We start from the raw sequence: 23773 nt of genomic DNA on the forward strand, positions 1-23773 counted from the left end.
GAATATTTCATCTTTGTAGCGATAGCAATTATGTACGTCGTTACATTTTTCCATCTATTTTCAATTGTTTTAATCACAAGTTTAGATTATACACTGTACAGAAATAATGCTTGTAGACACGTTAAGTTTGCTTTTGTTATATTTATTAGTAATATATCTCATTACGTGTATTATTAATCGTTTGATTCTTTTGTGTAATATTTGTAAACATGGATTAACCAGAAATAACTGCATGGAATTAAAAAGTGAACGCGCTCTAATTCCTCTGGGATAAGTTATCAACTTAACAGCTTGATAACTGTGATTAAATCCTAGTGAATTTTCAGTGGCAATAAGAACGTCGTAATTGTTCCTATCTCCTATTTGCCTCACACTAAAACAGATCTACATTTTACAATCCTGATAATTCGTCGGATTCAATGTTCTATTTACAACAGAGTCTCGTAACGAGGTACCTATACTCTTTTGAACCATAATCTCGACGCGGAAGTGCGATAATATCGCCGTGATAGAAGCTACGTCTAAAGAAAAATATAAAACTTCCCGCCTCCACATCGAGATAAAATCGGTATTGTCGATCTTATTCTCGCCTTGAACCACTTAGTCAATTTTTAATGGCTTTTATCATGTAAAATACAAATACGAGTTACGATAAATGAAAATAAAATAATTCATAATAAATTATCGTAATAATTAATGGAAATGTATGTATACATGTGTGTGTGTGTGTGTGTGTGTGTGTGTGTGTGTGTGTGTAGGTATATATATTTAAGTGAAATATTTTAATAATTCTATTCTTGCCACGATAATATTAATTCTCTTCGTTCATATTGCCTGAGATGTCGTTTGTTTAATTTTACACGAGATACAGGACCACATAGATCGTAATAAATCCTCCCTATAGTCATTGCCGACCTAATTTTACAGGCATAATCGAGCTTTCCATTCAGCTCGCTTAATGGAAAATTATATTGACAGTGGACGTGCCACACCTACGACCATTCAGCTTGAATCTAGGCTGTGGGTCCTTTCCCTCCGTGAAATTACCCATCCATCAATTTTGAATCTATTTTCTCACCAGCGACTTGCATTTCTCCCTCTTCGAGTCTTAAGTTCGAAGAAACACTGTAACTTTGGAATATCAAACTATCGTTCGAAATAACAGTCAAACTATTATTCAAACTCAATTTGTCATCGAAATAATGTTCAAACTGGTTATCACTAAAATAATATTCAAAATAATTGTCGACGAAATAATGTTTCAAATAATCGTCATCAAATAGTTGGAGTAATTGCAAAATACTAAACAAACATATAATACGTTCTAATTCTAATTCTTCGTTTAGCGATTTTATTTCAATCTACCAATCGCAACGATAATTACAAAGTAAGAAATAAATCTACTCTGTTCTCGTCTATATTCCATAAACCTTGGTGTTTTCTTCGTTTCCCTCGGACTTTACAAAATTTCGTCTTCGTTTCAGTTTGAAATTCCATAATTCCATAATTAATTTGTTCTCAGTTTCTGTTGTTTTTCTTTTTCTTGTATTTGCGAGCCTTACAGAACGCCGTGTTGCGTACTTTCCAAAGTATTAGAAAAATTTGAAATTCTTGAAACTCCGCGAAGTCCACCTTGCCAGTTATGTGTTAAAAACCGATCAGAAATCGCGAGAAGTTGAAAAGGTCGGGGTGAAAGCTCGTTATCGATCACGAGAGGGGCTGGCGTGCCGTGCGGTTGTTAAGGGTGTTTATCACCTACACGCTCTTCAGGGTCGCCAGATTTGTGTCAAGAACTTGTTCCTGCACTGGCGAAACCCGTGGAAAAACTCGTCGAACAGAACGTAAAACAGACGAAGAATTCACGTGAGAAGTCTTCCTCAAGGCCACTACGTTCCAATATAGCGTCAACTGCTGCCTCTTCCTTCAAATCCTCATTTTCACTTCTCTTATTATCGTTTCACGGTGATTGATCGATCAAACGGATCTTTAATTTCTCGTTTCTTCGAACGATACAATTTTTGCCAGTTTCCTACTACCGTCCGGTTATGACTATAAGAATTTCGAGTATAGTTTACTCCGATATTCCAATAATTCAATAATTCCGATATCGAGCAGTCTAGCCATAAGTTACAGCCAAGAGAATATTTCACGTATCTCGTTTATTTTACGTATTTGTCATTGTATCGGAAATAATTGAACGCATTGTGCTCAGTAATAGGAAAGAAATTTGTACGATCAGCAATTGTATAATCACAGTCTCGTGCAATCAAAAGTTGCACAACCAGAATTTTGTATAATTAAAAGTTGTGTAATCACGAGAAAAAGAAGAGAAGAAGGCGGTCGACCGATCAGCGAACACAGGTGGCGGACCGCTTAATCTCATGTCACTGGGAAAATCAAAATGTAGTATTTCTGCTAGAGGCAATAATCCTGATGATCCTTGCACAACTGTACGCGACCAGTCCACTGGAAATAAGCGGGGGCCTACCCAGTAACCCTTTAAGATTATATCCAACGAAGTATATTAAATCCGATCCACTTACTGGCCTTAATGCTAATGCTAATGCTAATGTAATCGATGCAAAAGCTCGGTGGCGCTTACCTACCACACGATGCGAGTCCATTAGAATCTAGACGAGAGCTATCGCTTTGCACGAGACAAGAGGATGAAATATTGATATTTTAATTTTTATTAAATAATTCCTCCTGTATATACACTTTAATCCCACGTTAGTGTGTAGGGTTTTTCTTTAGACAATGAGATCTAAAGAATCAAGTGGCAGGCCTCTGTTAATAAAATTATTATTCTGCGTAATACGTATTCTATAAGTTCAAAATTCAAATAGATGTGTCTGGTCGAAAGTCTGGTTTTGAAAAACAGAATTTTTAGTATTCTACAAATACGTATCGACTTCACGTATGTCGTCCGAAATTGTACAAATTGTTATATCCCTGGTTTCTTTATACGGTTCTCTTACTTAATATAAATATAGATAAACTACTTTTCTGCTACCTGGCAGCATTGACCTGATTTAAGCAAAGGTTGTAGATACGCTTTTTTAACTTTGAATACTTTTATCAGGTATATTTTCAAATAATTTCTGATATTTTAAATACCTTATCTACCAATATTTAACTAGCTCGTCTTTTTTTTATCAACATCTAAAATATTTTTCGTTATCTGTATTCTAATATTCTAATCCTTTTATATTGATAATATTATACAACATTAGCATTAGTTACATAATACAGTATCGATGAATATTAGATTCACTTATTCTAATATTTCCAATATTTGACTATTTAATTATCTCATCCTCTCTTATTAGTACGCAAAATATTTTTTCACTATTTAAATTCTAACATTCTAATCTTTCAGAATACCAGATCCATCTATTCGAATGTCTCCGATATTCAATTAATATTCGATCGCTTTATCATTTTTCATCGGCATCTCCACGATCATCAACCGCATCCGTCAAATCCACTCACCTCTTCTTACGATCGACGTAGTATCGACGCGAATGTCGTCGAAGACGATATCTACGCTTGTCAACATACGATGTAAGGCCAATAATCGCCGGTTCTTTCGAATCACGTCTCGAATCGTCGCATTCGCGGTTATCCTTCACCGTCGAATCTCTTCGCGAGTCTTCCTTCGGGTCCTCCTGTTCCTGCCACCTGACCATCATCCACACGAAGAAGAAGAAGACGATCATCGTGTTCGATCATTGCCCCTGTTCGAGCTCGTCTATCAAACACATCGATCGTTCACCGTTTCTATTTCACCTTTCACGATCACTTTTCAATTTCATTATCTTCACCATCACCTGCACTCTTTCTTCTCGGCAATTTCTCGCGGCTTTATTTCATATTTTTATTATCGCGATATTTATCTTGCAAGTTTGGTAATTTCTTGATCGATCGTTAACGATCGATTACTACGATCCAGGGTGGATAGTCGCTTTTGGCTTTTTCGTAATTGAAATTCAGTTTTGCAAGAGGTTCGAGCAAGATCGATGCAAGTTTTCTGTCGCGAGAAATTGAAATTGTTTATGTGGATCGTTTATGTGAATTGTTTATAGTGGATCGTTGGACGAATCGTTTGTTTTAACTTTGGTTCGTCGAATATGGAAGCTTTGGAAATGGAATTTTCATTAGCAGAAGATAGAAATTGAGAAATATCGTGGAGAATCTGGCAACGCTTTCGAAAATTTCCTAATCTCTGTTTTAACGATGAATTTTTATTTTCTTATTTCTCGCGAGAAAAGAGTTTATTTTTAATTCTCTGATCTAAATGTAATCTACGAAAGATGATTTCATTTTTCGAATTTCTCTGACTACGACTCCGTATCGAACGAGGTGAACGGATATTATTAAAATTAATTTATAAATTCAGATACACAGAGCCATAAAATATGTCTTGGCCGTTATTGTCGAAGATTAAGCATTTTATGGTATTATCGACCTTATATGTGAAATTCGTCGGAATAGAAGACTGAATTTTACAACTCACGATTTCCCTCTCACGTTTACCTTCGACAAACACATGTCGAGCTATTTCCTCTTTCCGGACCGAAAGTTAACATCCTTTCGTGCGATTCTTCATGACAAATGTTTGCTCTGAAACATCTCTGTCGGTTTCACCAAAAAGACACAAAAATTCTTCTTCCATCGAATATACCTATCAAGAACGCATATTTGATGATCTCGAAAATTTCTTCGGTCCTCGCGATTTTAAGAATAAACGACGGTCTAATTCTTCGTCCAGAAAATCCGCAACACGAGCGCAACGTATTTCTATAAAATTCATTTCACAGGTCTTGCGCAGTCCCCATTAAGGCCGCACGAATTATTGTAATTAATGCAGAACGTTGATTGTTACGTAAGCGGGAATAAGGTGCCTCCAATTAGGAGGGAAAGGTCCACGCTAGGAAAATATATTTTCCAAATAATCGACTAACACGATGCGATCGTCTCGCAGAGAACAGTCCCGCCGGAATTTGCAGATTTTAATGAACTTTTATTACGAGGACGATCCTGTCGAGTGTGCTTCAACGAAATTCGTGGAATTAAAAACCCGTTCTCTCGCCATGTGCTTTTTCGCGTTACATTTCACCTCGTAATATTATTTCATCTATCGCTGACGTATTTAATCGTCGTTCGAGTGAAATTCAAGCGTTAGATGAAAATTTCATTCGTATCGTAACGCGTGTTAAAAGGAAGGCAGAGTGATTTTAAAATTGACGAAAACCTGAGAATGAATTTAAATTACGTATTCTTTTTTTCTCTAAATTAGAAACGCGAAGCGATTTACAGAGGAAATTCAACTTCAATCATTTTTTCAGCCGAATCTTCGATCTATTTTAATTCCTGAATTCTTTCTTCGAAAACTGATCGAAATATCGAAATTCGAGCAATCTTTAGCAGTAAAATTTTTTAATGGGAAATAATTCTAACGATCCCGTGGCTTCGATTCTACTTTGCCTAAATGGTTCGAGAAATGAGATACGAAGGAAATAAAGACAACTTGATAACGCGATCCATTTATTCGCCGGATTTAGAACAAGAACTGTTCGATATGATTCAAGAACAATATTTATTGTTTGATATCTGACGACAGCGAAGGAAACGCGTGTCCGCGTTTTTCATTCTCTTCGTTGAAAAACCGCAGGAAACCGCGAAGGACACGTGCTTATGGTTGTCGATTCTCTACCTATATACTTTCATATGTACCTATATACTCTGTGTCTACGTTGAAACGACTGACGAGGTAATCTTTTGTTCTGTAGCAAGATAGTAGGATAGTGGAAAGAAAACAGAGTAGAGAAAAGTAGGAAAGGGGATGGAGTAGTAAAATAAAATACTAAAGCAGTAAAATAAAGTACGTCGAAGCAGAATATAACACCGAAGAACACAGTAGAAGAAATACTAGAGAATATAATATAGTACTCGCGTAGTAAATTAATATAAACCGATGTGCAATAATTTGAGAGTAGTATAGCGCCACGCTATAGTATTATGCTGTCATACAATAGAATACAATAGCTGTACACACTGAATGCAACTACGAAACTTGCATCACGATGATCCAATAATAATTATCAGTAAGATAGTGTACGCGTACGTTTGTGTACATTTCAAGCAACAAATAAAAATTTACGAGTTTATTATTGTTGAAAACGACAAGGTGAGTTCGTGCTCCCCATCCATATGCAGATGCGTTAGTTATAAGAAATAGTAACTAGAAGATAATCCTAGTTACAATCGATAGATTTAATCGATAGGCTTAAGATGCTTTTTTGTTTTTATCCCTAGTTTTTGTAAGCGCGTGCAATAAAGATTTTTTTTGGCTCAGAACGATAGATTTATCTATTCGATAAAATAATAACTATCGTGATCCTCTGAGTATAGAAATAACAACAATTATTTAACGATAATAGCAATAGCGATTAAATTTACGAATTCTAAAAATATTCGATCGTTCGATCGAACTATTGTAAGATCACGAATCACCATGAACCTCGATCTGACGGATGAACGATTTGACCAGTCGAGGCGTTCATGTAGGATATAAGCTGATTCCTGTATACTGGCCTGCACAATAGGAATGTCACCGTCCGTGACATTTCTCCCGTGCTATTATTAACAAGACACCTACAAAGAAGCATCAGACACCCTCTGCGCAGTCGATTACGCGCTCAGAGACGCTTCCTGGACGATTCTTGGCCCATTCGGATCGAAATCTCCACAAAGAAGATAATAGAACAGGAAATAATTCTTCTAAACAAACTGGTATTTTCAGGAGAATATGTGCTGATAATTAGGAAGACGATGTAAATCTAAAACTTGAGGAAATCCAGTTTCTAATTTACTTTATATTTTATCGATCTACGTCACAATGATATGCAACGAATTTTGGCATGAAAAATATTCCACTCGAGTGAGACATTTTCTCGTAGTCACTGGCACGTTATATCGCACTATTTTCGTAATTCCAAAATTCCATGAAACGTGACGTTCAAGAAACGAGGTATTTATAAAGACGACCAATAGCGTCCATCTAATCCATAGACATTTTCTAATTTATTATTTTTGTCAATCTCGTATATTTTCAGCGAAATTGGGTTCTTCTCTCTTTTTTTCCAGTTCTAAAATTCCATAAAATGTAGGCCCGGAAAAGCTCGAAAATGTTCACGAAGAGCAACGATATCCAGGAAACAAACAATAGCGCCTCTCTGATTAATCTCGCACTTTCAGAAAAATATGCTGATTTTTATTTTAGTAATTTATACAATTTCACGAAATTTTGGATCACAGAGGAGAGAAAAGATAAAGTAAGAAAAGGACTGAATTTATACGGTGTAGACGACGCCGATGTAGTGCGAAGAAACGACAGTCTCTGCAACGTATGGAGGTTATCGCTGAGGGGTTAAAGAGTACGACGAGAGCGATTGCTGCGGCACTGCTGTCAACAATTTTTATTTTTATTTTTTTTTTTTTATTTATTTGCGGGTAGTTTACAATCAATTCTCATTGAGAATTATAAGTAAATTATTCCGACGTGGTACTATAACACGGATAATAAATGATTAGCGTATGTTTGATTCTAGCTGAATCTAACGTTTAAATCCGCGAACCGTTACGATTCATAAACAAAAACGAATTACAATAAATGTAGAAAGAAATCGCATCCTTGCGAAGAACGCGATACGACTGCGAAAAAGTACGTTTTTCGCGGTAGAAGCGGAGAACTGTTTTTTAACGTAATTAAATCGGATTTACGAACAAGAAGAATGAGAACGAGTTCAAATGTTCCTTTTGTTTCATTCTTAGTTCTCATCTCTGGAAAACCAGCCTTTTAGTTGGCACACAACTAATAATAATAATAATAATAATAATAATTAAAATAATAATAATAATACGTAGGATACAGCACAGTGCTACACGTAAATAAACAAAAGCGTCAAAATTGCTTTCTATCGAGTAAACTATCGAGATATACAGGGTGGTTGGTAACTGGTGGTCCAAGTGGAAAGGGGGCGATTTTTTTTTTTTTTTTTAATTTTCCCATCGAGACAACGATCTACAGTGAGATCCGTTATAACGTACCGGACGCGCACCGAGCGAAAATTCAAAGTCGATTTTCTCGAAAACAAAGCCTCGAACGAAAAATTGTTATTCTATATTTTCGACTTCTTTTTTCGCGTAGAATCACCCCCTTTCCGTTTGGACCACCAGTTACCAACCACCCTGTATAAATAAGATTTTCACGAGACTCTAATTGCTGGAGAAATGTCTGCAACATTTTTATACTGATAATCTTTCCTCGTAACGGTCATTCTTATTGTTTATTTTATTTAAAGCCGTTTTATTGAAGCCGTCTATTGACGACTTAGTCAGTGAATAATCTTTTGTTGGAACGAGATCAACGTGGGTATGTACTTAAGATTATCGTCGACGTTATACTTTTTCCTGTCTGCGTTGTACATAGGGCGCTTTACGACTATGCGAGACAATGTGGATGATTGATAGTATCACATTGCAGATGTCACATTTTCAATGATATTTTCCAGTGCGCACATTATTGTATGTATGTGTCAATTAAGCGTGTCTTCATCTTATCCAGACTATCGTGGTTCGTTCTTTACGACCGAACTCTCGATTTATCTTGAAATCGTAGAAGCTACGGGTCAACTTATGCGAATTTATATCGTAATTTTGTCATAATACGTTCCAGTCGTGTTCGTGTACTTCGAACTTCGATATGTTTTACAATGTCAAACGATGCGTTGCACATGGAGCACTGATTTGATTCTTCTGGGGATACGATTTTTAAAGTTAGATAGGACAGTTCATTCCCCCCCTCCTTTTTTTGGCAATGGTTCCAAATTAGCGACAATTTTTTTTTTTCGCCGGAATAATTTATCGTACGGAAGAAAGAAACCACGTGATCTAATCGACTGTTGACAACTGGACTGTGAATTTTTCTGCATTTAATAGCACATTCAAAATTCCGAAAAGCACGAGAAATCTAACGTACGGTACAGTAGAGCCTACTTTATCCGAATATAATATTTCCCAGTAACGAGTGCCTTTTTCCGTTTCAAATATTCCATCGTGGTTCGTATACAGTGTGTCCTTTTTCTTCTTTTTTTAAACAAAATATCGTATGTGGGACAGAATTAGCGAAAAATGTTGGAAAAGCCACGAGGGTCGCGGACGAATTAGAAACCAAGAACGTGATATTGAAAGTTATCTAAAGCACGTAGATTGCTCTCAGATGCTGGCAACAGTGGAGAAACTGTACATATACTGATGCAATGCGATGGTTTCGTCGCAATAAAGGCGATAATAACGACGATTTTATACAAATGGAAGCAGCAAACGAAAATGGTAACGGAGAGGTGGTTCGTCGTGTCCAAGCACTCGCGCCATTGGAAAAAAGTCATCGATGGTTCAAAGTACAAAAGGAACGTAACTCTGTGTCGTTACTTACGTTGAGAAAATTATTATAGTTTATCGGAAAAATTCTTCTAAATGTGGAAACTAGCGTAGAAAGATAGGAATCTGAAGACGGGAGCAGTTGAAACGTGTTACGTTACACGAAAATTGTAGGAAAACTGTGGCAAAAGAAGTTTGAACGTACATGGAAGATGTTCGCTGTAATACAGACTGGATGAAAGAGATCGAAGTTGCCTAATACTCTTGTCAAGTAATAAATCGAATGAAAAGAACGCACACAACTCGGCGACCTTGAGTGGGCATAAAAATGTATCAACGACAGAAGTTGCGGCCAACTAATAAAGCCATTGATCAGCTTAAGTAAGAACATCGAATAGGCGGCAGTTCTCCTCGATTCAAAAGTACATGTATTAATTTTATTCGCGATTGCAATATAATGGAGATTCGTAAGGGCAATTTTCTGACCCAGTTTTACCATCGCGGGATTATATTGACCCAATGTGATATTTGCCAACGTCATGTATCATTGATCAATCAAAAATCATTGTATTTACATTGTAGCTGGATCTATGCATTTACATCGTATCTGTTGTATTATAACCGTGCAGAATAAATACTATTCGTTTATGTTTCCTTTTTAATTTATTCGTATCTACGATTTATCGAAAAATAATAAGTAAAAAGCTACTCATTTCTATTCCTATATAGTTTTTCAATAAAGCCATTATTATTGGAATTGGAAATATTGCATTACGTATGCAGAGAATCACACGCGAAAGTGCTACGAAAACGAGGAGCGTACCAAGTGAATCCAAAACGACCCATTACGGTAGTCCGAGGATTAAAGGGTGCAAATCTGAGAAAGCCACGCTCAACTTTCTCGATTAACTGTTTGCACGTGATTTGATGGGAAGATCGAACGACAGATGCATATTCCATGCATCACGAGAGAGCAGTGTAGTATCTTCGTTTTTAATTATAAATTATATAAATTTAATTAAAAAATTCCTCCATTCATCTTAATCCGTATCTATTCGAACAAACGAAATTTCATATCGGACAAGCGACTCTTCCACTGTCCGAAAATTCCTTTATTCGAACAGAGTTTCGTCTCCCTGTTAGTTCGAACAAAGAATAGTCTACTGTACTTGGCGTAGTATTCAGCGGATGAGACAAATTTCAATTTGTTTCGTTAGGCTTGGAAAAACACGATAGCGCATCGATAACCTACTTATTTTCTAATTTTTCCCAGAAACGAAACGCATGTCGAGAGAATCTTTCAGAGCATCTTGAACAACAGAGGATATGAATCTTCCACTTGTGAATTCACGATGAAACTCGTCGATTCTTGTTCTCCACACAATTCAATAGGTTTCGTCCAATTGTCGTCGATCAATCGTGGACGATTAAATCGCGTGCACGGGGCCGCGGGTTCTTTTAAATTAGCCTCGGCATTCGGCGAACATTCTTTGTTCTAGGCTTAAACGAACCGTGACTCGATCGCTAAATATTGACCGTAAGTATCCGGTGCAAGCGTAATCGCATGACGTCATCCTTTTTGCCGGAGAGTTTTCGACGCTGGATATCTCAGACAGAGTATTAATATTTGTGAAGCACTCGCCCGTGGCTTTAATTTTTCCGCATTTTTCGTCTCAGACACGGATATAGAAATTTGAGTTTTCGAAGGCTTTTCAGTTGCACGCGAGTGTAGAACCGCGAGTTCTATTATCGAAAATCAAACAGAAATAATACGTTGCCTTCTACGAGCTTTCTATTGTTCCGATAAGTTCGAACCAATTCTCTCGCTTCCACCCAACTATTACGAATAATCCCAAACGTAAATAACTAAACCAGAGTAAATACAAATAACAGAGCAAATAACAAAATACAAATATCTACGAGAGATATCTAAAATGTTAAAAATATCGTCAAATCGACGTATCTGTAATATCAAAAAAAAAAAAAAAAAAAAAAGAAAAAAGAAAAAATCTCTGTAAATCGAACGACATTTTTCGTCTAACCCACTACAGTACGTGAAACGTCGCATGTCACAAGACGCAACTAACATTGCTCTCTGCGAGCTCATACAAAATTCATACCCCTCCCCATCGATTTCTTCGGCAACTCGCACATTTCGCTTCGAACCGTGCAAACTCCCCCTATGATTTGCTTAAAAAGGCAGTCGCGTAGCTGGAGTGCATCATCGATGCACCTTGCAACCCACCGCAACCGCCGAATATGAAGCCCTTCGTTCTAAATTCGCGTGCAGAGAGCGAGAAACGATGGTCAACTGCGACAGGGATTTTTCAATGGGTCCCTCGATATTCCCGGCGATCGATGGAATCCATTACGAGAATTGGAATTCCACGCTCAACAAGTACCCGGGTGAAAACGGGTTGTCTAGCGTGGAAGACTGGAATCGTGCGTGGGTTATCGATTTCAGGGGTTGCTGGATCGATCTACTTTCAGTGGCTCTCTCTCTCTCTCTCTCTCTCTCTCTCTCTCTCTTTCTCTCTCTCTTTATCTCTTTGCAAGGATAGATAACGAAGAGAAGAACTGGGACGATGGGAAAAAAGAATGAAAATGGTAGGTTTTTAAGAGACTTGCAGGAGACAGTAAAAGGGTGTGGATTCAACCCTGTTACGATTCTTCGATTTTTATGTTTCAATTTTACTCCACCTTTTTGCAGATAAAAACCGTTTGAGCGAACACAGATAATTGAAGCGGAAAATTATTCCTACTAAAGCAGACTTGTTTTTCCTATTTCGTAGAAACTGCGACGATAATTTGTTTAATAAGCTGGAAAAATATAATTGAATTCGAAAACGTTGGAAAGAATAATTTCATACCTAACGAAGATATAATTAAAATTGCAAGATCTCGATAAAACAAGAATCGTCGTTTCGTTATCGATCGTAGATTCGCCTCTCTGTAGCGAACGGTGTAAGCGGCTGAATTTTCAATGAACTTAACGAGCGTTTGATAAAACGACCAGACTCGTGGCCACGACCTTCCTCTCTCGTTCACGTGAACCACACTCAAGCAAAATTAACGTCGGGCTGATGAACATCCGATCAAGCCGCGAACTGTTTATATGGTTGCAAATTTACGAGCAGAAACGAGGGCTCGTCGATTCGCGATCCAGTTTCATGGAACATTTTCACGGAAACGTTAACGAGAGAGACGAACGTTCTCAATAATTGATGTTTTCATTGAAAATATACACAAAAGAATGTATTATTTTCATTTAGTTTGCTAAGATGATTTCACGTCTGGTATACCGTGATTTATATCTTTCGTTTCAAAGTTCGTCCATTGTTTGAAATAACGAATACTGAAATGACTTGTTACAGTATGGATAAAAGATCCTTGTTCTAATCTTTTTTTAGTTTACCAACGTGGAACGATTTTACGCGCTTTGTATCTCAATTAAAAATCTCCCCCCTTTTTTCCGTTTTATTTTACACAGCCTCGATATATCGTTTGTTCATTGAAACAATGAATCGCAGAATCGTTGTTTTGCTATTTCTATATTGGCAAAGTGATTCCACGTGTTTCGAATTCTAGTCGAAATGTTATTCGTCCTTCTGTATTATTTTTTATGTAAACTGGTCCTTGCATTTGCAACGGGTCCGATTGGATCATTTTTAGCGGATGCGATCTCCGATAATTTGACGCGCGAGAAGTTATTGTCCAGTGACAATCGGAAGGTTAGTTACGAATCAAATATTCGCGATATGTTGTGTTTCCACCCGGAAATGAACAAAAGGTTTCTTTTATTTTAATTTGCCTGCCTTTGTGAAGTGAGGTCGCGTGTTTAAAATCGTGGTGGAAATTTTCGTAGAAAATTCCATTTTTATTGGTCAGCTATTTTTTACTTATTCTGTTGTACGCAACAAAAAATATTTGAAAAAATAACGTGCAGTAACGTATCCTCTTTATTTGCGATCGTTCTAACAGCAATGCACAGCGAAAAAAAAAAATATTTCCGAGTCACGTGAGATATCAGCGTTGAGAAAATCGTTAATTATCGCATTAAAATTTCATTACTGCGCTAGACGTGAATTTTAATTCTCCGACGATAACGCATTAACTATTTTCTATATCTGTCTAGTCAGAATGAAAAATGAATCATATTTATTATAATCGGAAAAAACGAACCAACGAATATATTTGTAGAAGAGAACAATGATATCGATTCTAACGAGTCTTAGCGTATGGTAATAAATTACCAGAGCGAAAGTAAACGTCAGTATTACGTCAGAGCACAAAGAATTTTTTGTTACAATCTCGTTTACGACCACTGGTCATCATCACGTTACGCAATGTATACTTGTTTCACTAATTGAACAGAAATTCAATATTCGATTCACATAACTATCTGAATACACATTTTCCTATCATATTGTCTATCTACCACTTTTTACATCTTATTCATTAGTTATTGAAGATTTTTTAATTATTAATTTATAATATCGTCTTGTTAATTAATTAGCGAAGATATTCGCAAGATCTGCCTCTTTTTCGCACGTTTTTAGCGGAAGAAAATTTTAATTCAAATAGAATTGCCGACTTAGTTTGATAAATTGGAAAAGTTGAAATAAGATAAAAACTTTCGAAGGTGTAAATTATTAAAAGAAGAATCCAACGTCAGAAAATCTATGTGGGCAAAGAACTCCAAATTTAGTTTAGGGAACCCATAGAGAAAGAAAGCGATGAAAGAATTTCGAAAATACTCACAGCTCTTAAAGAAGAAGGATTTCCACTTTAAGATGAGAATAAAAGGAAAACAATTAAAGGAAATTGAAAACGAATTTCGAAAATATGCGCAGTCTAGGGGAAACAGTCTCAACTGCGTTTCCAAAATCTTCGAAAAACGACCAAAATCGATTTGGAAGGTTCAAAAGAGAATCTGAAAAATATCGCCAACATGTACAAACGATTAAACGAAACGGTACGTTGAGAGGGAAACCTGGTAAAAACGAAGATCAGTCGAGTCCTTATTTAAAAATTATAAAGGACACGAAAATTTGGAAAAGTAAAATTTACAGTTAAGAGAATTGCAACTTGTGTGTCAATAGACAAAGGACAGCGCGCGACTGAACAATTGGAATGGGTAGAGAACGGAAATGGCGAGAACACGTTTCACGACCGCACCAACACGTGAATCGAGGCGAACTAAGCGCATACGACACGCGTTCATGATCACGCGACGCTAGGCGCCGCGACGCAACCTCCGGCGCAAGCACACGCGCCTCTTGTTGCACGCCTCGACGCCGGAAACCAAGCTTATCTTTCTGCTCTCGACTTTCTACGATTCCACCGACGACCGTTCTACTTTGCAGCGATCGATCGTTGCAACTTTTCAGTCTTTCTTTCGATCTCTTACTCGCTATCGTCGAAATTGTTAATTAAAAAGTACGATGACGTGCTTTGAATCGAAATTAGTTTCCTTATTGTTTGTGTGTGTGTGTGTGTGTGTGTGTAGTTTTGAGCGAATCAATTAATAACTGGACTATGGAGATTTATGCAAATTTATGTTATCATGAACACGCGGCTAAAGGAAGGTTTGTTTAATCTATTAAATATCGTTTAATTATTTCCAAAAGTATCGAATATTATTTGATTATTCTGTAACGTAACAAGTATTATACAATTATTTTCTAATCTATCGCATCTTCTAGCATCTAATCTAGCATCGCCATTCGCTATAATTTTTATTACTTTCTAGTTATTTTTCATATTTTTCAAGATTATATTGTCCCTTGAATTTTGATTAACCGATTAAGTAATATACCTGTTACCATAAGTTTAATTAAATGTTCCTCGGTATTTCTCAATTTCTAACAAGACTTTCTGTTTCTATATCCTCTTTCCTTTATTTTATCTCGATAATATTAATGGCAATTTTCGTGAAGATTTAACGATCATTTTCACTCATACTCGGATATCTCGAATTAATTTGATGTTACGTGGGTCGTTTGGTAAAATGGTCACGAAGGTTATTAACAAAATGCGTTAATATTATAACGAAGGGATATAAACATTTACGACGATATTAAACTGTCTCCGTTTATCCATTACGTTAATAATGAATAACAAGTAACGAAGCGAATAAAAACTTTATGTGCGTTATAATTATGTTCTGATAAAAACTGGAAATCAAATATTTATATAGAGATGGGAAATCGATAAATATAATTTGCGTTGGATTTATTATTAATTTCTTCTTCAATGAAAATTTAAGTCGAATTACGTATAATGGTAAAACAGAGTTTTTTGTAAATTAACAATGTTAATGTAATAATTTTCAAAGAGCCTTCAAAGAGTCAATCTTATACCCACGTGCTCTATACCGTGTACTTTGCTAATAACCCATTAATTTAACGTCCCTTTAATTTTTAAAAATGCTGTAACGAATCGAAGTATTCGAAGGATCGGAAATATTCGGTAAAAATGGAAAATTTGGACGTACTACGATTATAATTATCATATTTTTGTTACTTTTACAACATTTCTTACGACTATTCTTATTATTATCTGTTTGGTTAGTTTTATAGTTACAAAGTTCCACAAATATTAATCTTCACCTTTTTTTCTAATCTAAAGTGAAGATTAAATTCATCAACTAATTCTAAGACTTACCGTCTTCGCCATTATTTTTAATATTCTAGCAGACTAACCTCGTTCATAACCACAAAAATTCCTAGTAATGGCAAGTAGCCATTCCTCTCTTTCGAATCTGACAATAAGATGAAGGTTAGGTTCCAAATTTTCCACTCGATTGAGAAATTCGATATTTCTGTTACCTCGATTATTCATTTCAATCGTAACTTCCAACATATTCGTAAAGTCTCCTCGAAAAACAATTATTCGCCACAGTCATTCGTCACAACGCTACTGTCATCGTTCGAGATATTTTTATTTCACTGCACTCACTCCACTCGTAGAATCTTCTTTTCCACCTCAAATGAAACGATAATCTCGGACTATCTAAAACTTCCGCGAACATAATTCTCAAAAAAGTTACCGGAACATGATATTCGTTTTATATTCGCGCGATAACTGTTGCACTGTGAATATGCACGAGGAAAACGCTAATCGCAAGCGAGATGAACTTTAGCAAGGAGATGCGTGTTCACGTTTGGATGATCGTAATTGTCGGTCGCTCGATTTCGAAACGAAAGTAGATCAATCTGCATTATGACTTACGAGTTACGAGGCACTGTCGACGCGAGCACGAGGACAAACTAAGAGGTGGCTCGAAGCGAAACTGTCGAGAATTTGTCAGCGAGAGTGAGAAGGAAAGAAATCGATTGTCTTGCGATATCTTCGCGCGCTTTAAATGCGAGGCACCAGGCCCGTATCTGCCGATCGAAGCGCCCTGGTCTTTCCAAACATTCGATTCTAATTTTCTAATATTACTTTTTTTCTTATATTTATTTATCTTTATATGTATGCTTATTGTTTTATTATTTTATAATGTTTTTGGTATAATTAATTTTTAAACTGTTATCGTAATTATTATCAAGTGTTAATAATTAACGATGTTTATGTACAATTAATAGAATTTTGTCTCAATAGGATTTTGATGAATTCCAGAATTGAAACAAAATACGATGTATATTTTTATACATATTAAATTGAAATTATCATAGTTAAACATCTTCCTACCATTAACGTCGTCGATTATCTATTCATGGTCACCTATCGATTTTTAAATATCTTTAGAACACGCCAATGATACAAATTTCCCCGTAAAATTGTATTTTTACGTTTCGTGTCACGATAGAATAAAAGAATCAAGAATTTTACAAATACTTCTGTTCCTATCCTTTCGATTATCCTCTGCACTATGTCACCAACAATACTCTCAATTTATTACTTTCCATTTCACCATTTGTATCTAATTTGCATTTTACTATTCCAATTTTTCAAAATTCTGTATAAAAATTTATATCAAAGAAGTCCGTTTTAACGATATCGTATGTCAAATAATCTTTCAATAAAATATTTAATAAAATTATTTTTTATATTTAATAAAAGCATTATTTAATATAAGCAATATTTAATAAAAAGCAGGCCGTGAATTGGTGTCCAAAACAAGGAACATCTTTAATTACATTTTCGCGAGTAAAGAGCGCAGTTTTTCGTACGCGAATCAACGAGCCAAGGTAGTTGGTTCGCCGCGTGTTGCACAAAACCGATTCTTTTTTCGTAACCAGTCACACGATATCTCGTGTGTGTGCAAATCAGATTTGATCGTGGTCGACGATAGTTTGGCAAACATAGTTTGGCGTACGAGCGCTTGTTCAGTTCGTATTACTCGAGGAAAACGAATTCTACGTTTTCCTTCTCTTGCAGTCTGTTCGAATCAGAGACGTGAGAAACGTTGTATACCATCTGGACAGAAATTTGAAAAACTGAAAATGTCGATGTCTGAAGGATCGAGAAATTTAGAAAATTTTGGTGATTTGGAAATATAGAAATTCGAAAGTTTCTTTCTTTAAATCCGCAAGAGATTCACAATGGAAAATTTGTCCTCACCGTTACCGCTTGCTTACGTAAACTCGAAATGACCACGTGGAAGGAACTGCGCCGGTATTTAATGCAACCATAATATAGACTTACCTGGAACAAAGAATGAATCACATGATTAATACCTCGTTTCATGAATAAACATTAATGAGTCATAACAGCGCAATAGTGGCTATACGAATATTAGCAAAAATTCGAATCGAATTTCATATTTATCGACAATATCGATAAAACAGGGAAAGAAGATTTCCAAGATAAGGGTGATAACAGGGTAAAACAGAAAATTTAATATAGGTCAAACAGATCCATGTTAAGTAATTAACAAATTGTCTTATTACCTATTGCACTGTTAACTTTATATCACGTGTACAATATATTGCATGCAACAAGTAAACACATCGTCCGCTAGTGATCATACAAGTCAAAAAACATGAATCGAGAGTCTCAAATACCGATTAAATTCTATAATTGAAATAATAATTTCTGCTAATCTTTGAATATATCGAAATGATTGGAATGACTATTCTAGCGACCAAAGGGACCAAGTAATAATAAAAAGTCATGCAAGCAATGCAGCAAGCATCAAGCAATGCAATGTGTCACTTCGAGAAACGTTACAAGTCACGGATTGTGAGTATTTTCAAGAAAAGGTCCCTTTTTATGAAATATTCATGCGTGGATATAAATAAGCGGAGGGACGATTTATTCATACGAAACGTTACGTTCATTATACAAGCTATACATCACGAATTATCGTCGTGTTACTATTTTATTGCACGTCATCGTACACGCTTATCATTGGCGCCTTATTCTACATGTGTATGTATACACGTACGCTACCGTTCAAAAGATCAGTTAGACTTAAATACGTATGTCTATACGATATATGTGAAGGAATATTGATAAAAAATAGATTTTCTTATTGGAAAAGATTATTACGAGCATTCGTAGCTATTTTGGAAGTCGAAATTGATAAATTGATATTACGATCGTCCTCTACACTTGAAAGTAATATTATTTTAATTTGAAATAAATTTTAAATAGTGGAAACAATTGTAGCAATTAATTAAAATTATAATAGGAAATAAATTTAATTTTTGAATAGTATAATAGTGTACATGTGTACATTGCCTACATGCATTAGACACGCGTTATATACGTAGAGCGTGTTGAAGCAGCGTTTGAATAATAATATTTTAATGAAAGGAAATTGTGTCACACGATCAACGTCACAACAGCTAACCGTGTCTTCCATTTTTCATTGTACTAGTAATTTGGAGCGTTCCGCGTGATACAGTGGATAAATTGGTGTCACTTAATGGGCAAATCAATAGTTGTTAACGATTGGCGAGATCGTTCCCTTCCTTAACGGTATTTCTCGTGGAATCTTTGGTGAGTGGGATAGGATAAATATGCGTTTAAGATGATTTTTGTTAAAAATAATCATTTTATTATAGAGCGGAATATTCTCTATTGAAGAATGGATAAATATATTGCGAGGAAATTTAATGTTTATCGAAATTCATTATTGCAGAAATTCTCTATTATATAAGAATTTGCATGCAAAAGCAGCTTATTTCGTAGCTTAGTTCTTATCGACATTAATAAATAAAACATTTTCTTCTTTCTAAACCCGATTGTCTGCTTTCGTTAGGAGAAAAGAAGCTACTATGAACTCGACGTGCAATTTCTAAAGAGAACCGCGTGTTATCGAATGAAGAGTACAATGGTGCCCCATAGTGATGGGGAGGAAGCGAACGAGGCAGCGCGACCTATATTTCGTTTGCACGCGAAACGATAAATCAAAAGTTTCGCCTTCGAGATGATCACGTTTTTCTTTAACTCGCTTATAAATAAGGTGTCTGTACCAAGATAAGAAGGAAGAAACTTCTTTACTAGCAAAATACAAATAATAAAACTTCATAAATAGTTTGAGCAACTGTTACAAGAAATTTCGCTGTCCTAATGTCTTCCTGTAATAAGAATGCTTAATTGATTTGATTAATGAACGAAGATTTAGTAAGACGGTAAAACGAAGATGTCTTAAAATGGGATCAAATAAGTTACAAAGAAAATGTTCGTAAAAAGAACATCGCAAATGAAGCACTCTTTCGATAAAGAATGATTTTGAATATTACTATGAAGATAAAGTAGGAAACGGAGAAGTGTTGATAAAGAAGATTTCTATAGTGAGATGTACCGCTGGAGCATTTAAAAACCTTTCTTTGTAATAATTTGTAATAATTGAAAAAAAAAATAATATTAACAGAGAACTCTTTAAGTTAATAAATTTAATAGTAGATCAAGCAAAACAAACAGCTTCTGTCTGCCTGGGCTGAAAAAATTCCTAGATTAACGACTGTTGACCATCGTCAATATTGTTATACAAGACAAACAGTAGCATTATAGACGGTAATCCATATAGATCGAAGAAAACGGTGTTAACACAGAATAAAGACTTTATGACGATAGTCTAATAAAAATCCCTAAATCAACATTCAATAAACGATCTGCACATAACAAACAACATCAATATCAAAACAACCTTAATCCACTTTATTATCGAAGCAACACGTCAGCTTAGCAAACACACGGTAATCTCGCGTCACCTACCAAAGCTCCCTACATTAACTCCCTACTAAACTTCTCGTTGACCAAATCGATTACGAAAGCGTGCTGGAAAAAAGATCTTTCGAAAATCCACTTTCAACTTCCAACTCCCTTAAGCAATTTTTCCACATCTACTCAGCAGATCCTAAGAATTACTTCAGCAGCCCGAACTACTGTTATCAGAAGCTAGTGGCAACCAAAGTTCTCCCCATTCTAATACCTAAACCTCTTAACCAAATTTTCCACGTATATCCCGAGATTTCAGCTATCATCCCAGCCACAAACAGCCACTGATGCCTATCTGGCTTTAACCTAGCAGAAATTCATGAAGCGTATTTACAGTATTTACGCTGCAACCAAAACCCACCTGGTTCTAATTCCTAAACCAACCTACTCGAGCTCCTCGAATCTACCAAAACAGCCCGAATAACCATCTTAACACCTCCTAATGGCTGGTCAGTTTTAACTCATTCGCATTAGCGTGCCGTGACACGTTCCACTTTTCTGGGCGTATATACGCCGGCCGGCCGCGCGTCACAGAACGAGCGAGATCGAGGCGAGCAAGGCTGACGACGATTGAAAAAAGAAAGGATGAAAGAAGGGAAAAAAGCGCGAGTCTCAGGGGTCGGGAGTTAAGTGGTCGAAACAGAGCCACGGAGGGGCGGCTGCAGAGATTCCCTGATACGCACCTGGCCACGCGCATTTCAGGGCATCGGTGACGTCAAACCAGGGGGCTAGAGGTTGTTGATTACGTCACTGGCCCCAGCCAGCCTCCAACACCACGGCATCGATCAGTTCGACCAATGGTGGGGATAGAAGCTACGCTTGTGACAGTGGTGGGGGGTAGCGAGTCGAGGAAATATCAGTAATAGCCAGCTCCCGCGGTCTATTAATTAAATTTTTGATTAGTCGACGATATTTCAGCATTCTCCCCACTCCTCTACTCTTCTCTCCTTCTCTTTGCGTTTCATCGTCTCGCTTCCTCTCACGATCTCCCGAGAGATGTGACGCGGGTTGCAGTTGCCAGGCGAAACTAGATTTTTCGGTAACGGGCAATTATCTTGCCTTAAGTCAAACAATGGGGATGCGATATTGATATTCGAGAGTGTGAATTTTGTTGGAAAGAGTACGATTGTGTTTTAGGAAATTATTTTTAACCAGAGAGTCTGGCAAATGTGCGTTCAAAAGTTAATTCGTATCTTAGCACGATATTATGCAAGTATTTTTTAATTAATTTATACCTTCGTGCGGTATATTGGTAAAAAAATGAAATAAATATAATTCGTAATTTAGATCGATAATATAATATTGTTTATATCGCGGTACGATATATCTGCAAAATCTCCAAAATATTCGGAATGGAATTTTCTTTTCGAGAAAATCGCGGAGTCTCAGGAGATTTTTAAAACGTACAAATAACATCGAAACGCGCATTTTTTTCGCAAATGGAAATGTCGATCGAGAGTTTACTCGCGAGTGGTTGAATCCAAGCAAACAAGAAAGGAGAGTGGAGGGGAGTAAAAATTGAACAGAACTGTTCGAATCGACTCGAGTGGACCAGGAGATGCGAGACTCTTCCGCCAACAACGTTCCTTTTATCATCGACTTTTCTTCCTCCTATTTCGGTCTCCCATTACAGTTTTCGTTCGTAAAATTCGCGCGAGGCTCGGCTCAACTTTTGACAGGTCCCTCGCCGATACGATTGTTCGTCAGCCTTGCAAATCATCCCAAACTTTGTATTATTATTATTTTTGTATCGTAAAATTTCACATTCGCGAATTGTTGCTAACGATGCGACGTTCATACTTTCCGAACATAATGTTTTCCCATTGTCGTGAATTTTCGAAATCGCTAGAATTGTGTGAATTTTGAACACTTCAATATTCAGGCTTTTTCCATTAATTCAACTAACCGTATTAATAAAGTTTAATAAGTTAGAAATTACAACGTAACAATGCTAGCAGTTTATTCTGTATTTTTCAAAGCGTTAGAAAATTCATTTTTCTAAGTAAATTTACGATTTTATAAATCATAAGTCAGCTCATTTTACGTCTTTTTAACCTTCCAGCGTCGCCGATTAAAAATAATTTTCTATATTTATAAAGAAGTTTGGAGAATCATCCGAGTGTCTGACTTATATCGACTTATTCTACTGTCGTTCTCCTTAGCCAGGGATACTTGATTTAATCAGGAACAATTCCACCGTTTCTATCGAATCAAACGAGACATTTCTATGTGTGGAATGGAATGGTGTTAAATTTTTGATGAGAGGAATCGCGTTTAATGTATACAGCATAAATTGAAATAGCATAAAAAAGTACTTGAGTAATGCAAGTAATATTTTAGCACCCTTTAGCGTGTTTATGGCAATGACATTTAATGTTTCAAAGATCGTGTCGTTTATCATCTTGTTTGCCATATATCTGAGGAAACGATTGCGAATAAAATTGCAGTCGATAAAGTGCATATTCAACGCTGCTTTTCTCTTCGCGTGTTAGATGGACGAAAAAAAAACTCTGCTGAAATTACTCGGATCATTTTTCTTCATTTTCATTGCCAACAAAAAACCAACAACGACACATTCACAAATGCAAAGGTGATTTTCCATTGAATATCGAGCCACGTATTACAAAAAGTGGACAAAATTTCTATTCGATAAGAATAAACTTCCTTCTTTTCTCTCTTTGCTGACTTGGAGTTTCCATTGAAATGGTTCGACTTCTTAAATATTGTTTATTTTCTAGTAAATTAGTTTCGGGGGCACGCTATGAAGCGGGTTGCGCGAAAGAAAAATCCAAGAACGTTCCCGGTGTTCATTAATCCCGTTGCTTAATTAATTTTCGCCGCAAGCATGTCAAGAGATAAACTCAACGCCCTACAAAAATTGCAAAAGAACGGCCAAGAAAAAGCTGTACGCCTTAAATCGCGCGTGACAATCGATCTTCTAACCGTTCACCCTATTCATCCTCGAAAACATCAATTTCCGGTCGTGTGAGTCGCTCCTCTTCAATTTACATTTCAAAACATCAATCTTGTTCAAGATATTCCTCATATTTTACTAAAATTATTTACCCTGAAAAACATGGATTTTAAGGAAAATTTTCAAGATGTTTTTCTATGGCTTCAATTTGCTTTTTTATCGAGAAGATATTTCGTTTGA

At 36.2% G+C, this 23773-nt stretch overlaps 1 protein-coding gene and 2 long non-coding RNA genes across 9 annotated transcripts in view; 1 reads left to right on the plus strand and 2 right to left on the minus strand.

Annotated features, from left to right (window-relative positions):
• LOC126874826 (cAMP-specific 3',5'-cyclic phosphodiesterase-like) overlaps nucleotides 1–23773 on the minus strand; it is a 175011-nt gene that overhangs the window by 106653 nt on the left and 44585 nt on the right. Inside the window, exon 1 of one of the 6 annotated variants that reach the window (XM_050637273.1) lies at nucleotides 3493–4144. The exons of the other annotated variants lie outside the window; for them this stretch is intronic. Within the exon in view, the coding sequence (XP_050493230.1) occupies nucleotides 3493–3719 (227 nt within the window). The 5' untranslated portion in view covers nucleotides 3720–4144. Of the gene's footprint in view, nucleotides 1–3492; nucleotides 4145–23773 lie in introns of those variants that run through there. 6 annotated transcript variants of the gene reach the window in all.
• On the minus strand, nucleotides 7479–13685 carry LOC126874870 (uncharacterized). Its single transcript, XR_007693069.1, has 2 exons — nucleotides 10083–13685; nucleotides 7479–10051 (listed from the first exon to the last, which is right to left on the minus strand). It is a non-coding gene; the product is annotated as an uncharacterized LOC126874870 (long non-coding RNA).
• LOC126874879 (uncharacterized) lies at nucleotides 16276–23292 on the plus strand. 2 transcript variants are annotated; one of them, XR_007693080.1, is made up of 4 exons: nucleotides 16276–18066; nucleotides 18533–18633; nucleotides 19274–19395; nucleotides 19658–23292. It is a non-coding gene; the product is annotated as an uncharacterized LOC126874879 (long non-coding RNA). The 2 variants fall into 2 exon arrangements; XR_007693079.1 differs by having other exon boundaries at nucleotides 18533–19395.

This window comes from Bombus huntii, chromosome 16 (genome assembly GCF_024542735.1).
Source record: "Bombus huntii isolate Logan2020A chromosome 16, iyBomHunt1.1, whole genome shotgun sequence".
Lineage (NCBI taxonomy): Eukaryota > Metazoa > Arthropoda > Insecta > Hymenoptera > Apidae > Bombus > Bombus huntii.